The sequence below is a fragment of the Chanos chanos genome, chromosome 13 (assembly GCF_902362185.1).
Source record: "Chanos chanos chromosome 13, fChaCha1.1, whole genome shotgun sequence".
Lineage (NCBI taxonomy): Eukaryota > Metazoa > Chordata > Actinopteri > Gonorynchiformes > Chanidae > Chanos > Chanos chanos.
Window position 1 is genome coordinate 3993594 of NC_044507.1, and position 3907 is coordinate 3997500.

Consider the following 3907-nt stretch of genomic DNA (forward strand, 5'->3'; position numbering starts at 1 on the left):
TCTTCTTTCTGTACCTCTGATTGGGTCATCGATGGAAACCCCTCCTCTTCGCTGACCGCTGTGACGGTAGCGAGAGGCGGTGAATGACAGAAGTTCATAACAAGGCGCAGCGCTGGACCGGTATTTAAGGCAGTTTGTTTACCGTTGAAACGATAGTTTTGGTAGCAGTAGATAGACCTAATGATATAAAGACACATTTTAAGGATCAGAAGACAAGTATGAGCATTTTTTCTACAAGTGTAACATATATTATATAGTTGTGTAGATCGTTCATTTTGTTTTATTTTGGCAGTGACAGTAAACATAGACGTCAGCAATTGAATGGATGGTCACTGGTGTCACCTGAGCGTCAAGTGGATGGCAACTGCCTTCGGTTTACGACTAATCTAAATTTAAACATCGGCTAACGTTTTTCTGCCTTCAAAAAAAAAAGCTGAAGTTAGTTTAAACTTTGCATCCAACAGGTGTCACAGAAATCAGCGAAGAGAAAGAGAAACGTCAGTATGTTTCCCTTAGATTCGCCCTGGAATATATCTTTCGCTGGCTGCGGTTTTCTCGGTATCTATCACATAGGAGTTGCAAGTTGTCTCCGAGAGCAAGCTCCGTTTCTGGTGGAAAATGCCCGGCACATTTACGGAGCTTCAGCCGGCGCTCTCACCGCCTCTGCACTGGTCAGCGGGGCTTGTCTTGGTAAGCAGATAACTATTGCGGTCACTGCTGTCAGTCCGGTTATAAGTTAGTGCTTTTTGCATGAGCTTTCTTTTTTCTGTTCATTTTCAGTTCTGTCATGTCCTTAGAAATAGGGGAAGTATAGAAATAACAGGAAGCATTGATTAAGTTGATCTAAATGGGGAAGTGTGTTCTTATTGTATTGTCAGTAGCAAGAAGAAGAACAACAACATTTAACAAGTGAGCTGTAGAATTCCCATATTCTTTTATCCTGACTGTAGGTGTACAGGTTTCTTTCCCATTGTGTTCCAGACTCAGGATCTGTAGGATCTGTGTTCGCAGAGTATGACACACACACACACGCACCTGTTTGAAACAGTCAAGGCAACAGTGCTGTAGTAACCTCATTCATCCTGTGCTGTTTTAAAGGAGAGGCAGGCGCCAACATTATTGATGTAGCGAAAGAGGCACGCAAGCGCTTTTTGGGGCCCATGCACCCCTCCTTTAACCTGGTGAAGATCATGAGGAGCAGCCTCCACCGCGTGTTCCCACCCGACGCCCACATCCGCGCCACAGGCAGACTGGGCATCTCCCTGACCCGCGTGACTGACGGGGAGAATGTGCTCGTGTCACATTTTAACAGCAACGAGGAGCTGGTGCAGGTGAGGCACACACTCGCGCACACACACACACACACACACACACACACACACTCACAGACACACACACACACACACACACACACTCACAAACACACACACACACACACACTCACTCACTCACACACACACACACACACACACACTCACAGACACACACACACACACACACACACACACACACTCACAAACACACACACACACACACACTCACTCACTCACACACACACACACACACACTCACAGACACACACACACACACACACATTCACAGACACACACACACACGCACTCACAGACACACACACACACACACACACACTCACTCACACTCACACACACACACACACACACACTCACAGACACACACACACACGCACTCACAGACACACACACACACACACACACGCTCACAGACACAAACAGAGACGTACACTAATACACTGACACTCACAGGCAAAGACACACACACACACATGCACATACTCCCACACACAGACGCACACACACTCACACTCACACACACACTCACGTACTGACACACTCACACTCACACACACATTGTCACACACAAGACACTCAGATGTCAGGAATGATTGACTAAGTCAGAGATGGCTCTGTAAGTAAATATATAATTTGTTACATAGTTACATAAAAATTCATTAGAAACTGTATGCACACACACACACACACACACACACAACCACAGAAAACCTTTCACACTTACTCCAGTTTCTTAAAGGATAAAAGGAGACTTAAAGGATAATATAGAAGTTACACAGAAGGAGGTTTGAATACACACTGCTATAAAGATGTATATGTATTCATTTACACACTGCCCTGTCATCATCCTCATTTTGGCCCAAAACTACACATTAACAGAACTCTTCATGTTGAGATCATCACGAAATCACTGCAGAGATGAGCTGTCAGATGACACATGCCCGTGGACACACACTCACACACACACACACACACACACGCGCACGCACGCACATAAACACACTTACTCTCTCAGGCACATACTCACACTCACACACACACACACACGCACACACACGCACGCACACACACACACAGGGGCGTCACTAGAAATTTTGAAAGATTATAATACTTGGCCCCCCAAACCTTAGTGTTATTAATAGTGTTTTATGAGGGCTCCCTGTCAGTGCTGGGCACTTGGAACCATCCTAAACCCCCCCTTGAGCAGGCCTGATACACACACACACACACACACACGTACACATACACTGCATCAGGCTCACTAACATTCAGTTGTAAAGAAACGGACATGTTCTCATTCAGTCACACGCCAGCTTAGACTTTGAAACTTAGGGAAACTACATCAGGTCACATGACTCCAACATTACTGTCAAGTTCAAACTCTCTCTGGATTATCTAATATGTGTGTGTGTGTTTGTGTGTGTGTGTGTATGTGTATGTGTGTTCAGGCCTGTGTGTGCAGTGCCTACATTCCTGTGTATGCTGGTCTTATTCCTCCAACGTTACAGGGAGTGGTGAGTAACAAACTCTTTTTCTACATATATTTTCTTTACTCACCTTTAATTGACATTATGTACTTAATTGTATGTATCTGTATTTTATCTGTCATTACTACAGTGATGTGACTCAGTATGAATTATGACACATTGTGATGTAATAGTTTTTGAATCAAAAACCAAGGAATCACTGTAACACATCTAACTGACCAGTGTACTTTAACTGGTGGATACATGAGTAAATAAGTCGGTTCACTCTGGAGACATTGTTCTAATTCTGATGCAGGTGACTTTGGTCCCTTGTATTTGTGTAGAACCACTCATGTTGTGGTGCCGTTTAAGAAACAGAAGAAGTAGTTTATTGGTTACACACACACTAGAGCAGTGAGCAGTGAAATGCAGCCTCTGCATTTAACCCATCCTATAATCCGGTGAGCACACACACACACACACACACACACACACACACCCTAGAAGCTAGGAGCAGTGGTCAGCCGCGGGTGCCCGGGGACCGACTCCAGGTCTTTTTGCCGGTGCCTTGGTATGCCCAGCACACATGTCTTTGGTGATGGGAAACGCAAACACAGGCAGAACATGCAAACTGCACACAAACTGCCCCGAGCTGACAGCCAGACTTCGAACCCAGGGCCTTCTTGTTGTGAGGCAACAGTGCTAACCACTGAGCCACCATGAAGCCTGAAGATTATTTAAAGCAAACTGTTGGCTTATTAGGCATAACTTGTATATAATAAACCCACAACACTGTGTGATACCATATAAACTCTGGTAGTCTAACTTTTACGGGCCTGAAGTGTCTTGCAGTCCGAGACAGTTACAGGGCGACACACTTCTGACTGCTTAGACAGTGGAGTCATTCTGCTGTCCTGCACACACCCTGTCAAATTCCCCCTGGCAGATAACTCTATTACTGTTAGTCATCATGCAGCCTCAAATCTGGAGCCAAGAAAATATTTTCATCTTGTGGGGAAGCCTCTCTTTGTCCCCATGAGCACTCTCTCTCTCTCCCTCTCTCTCTCTCTCTCTCTCTCTCTCTCTCCCTCTCCCTCTCCCTCCATCCCT

The 3907-nt window shown here is 45.2% G+C and overlaps 1 protein-coding gene across 1 annotated transcript in view; it reads left to right on the top strand.

Moving 5' to 3' along the window:
- The first annotated feature begins 302 nt into the window (after nucleotides 1-302).
- Nucleotides 303-3907, top strand: part of pnpla2 (patatin-like phospholipase domain containing 2) — a 9731-nt gene continuing 6126 nt past the window's right edge. Inside the window, exons 1-3 of the mRNA XM_030790973.1 lie at nucleotides 303-690; nucleotides 1099-1331; nucleotides 2780-2845. Coding sequence (XP_030646833.1) covers nucleotides 504-690; nucleotides 1099-1331; nucleotides 2780-2845 — 486 coding nt within the window. The 5' untranslated portion in view covers nucleotides 303-503. The remainder of the gene's footprint in view (nucleotides 691-1098; nucleotides 1332-2779; nucleotides 2846-3907) is intronic.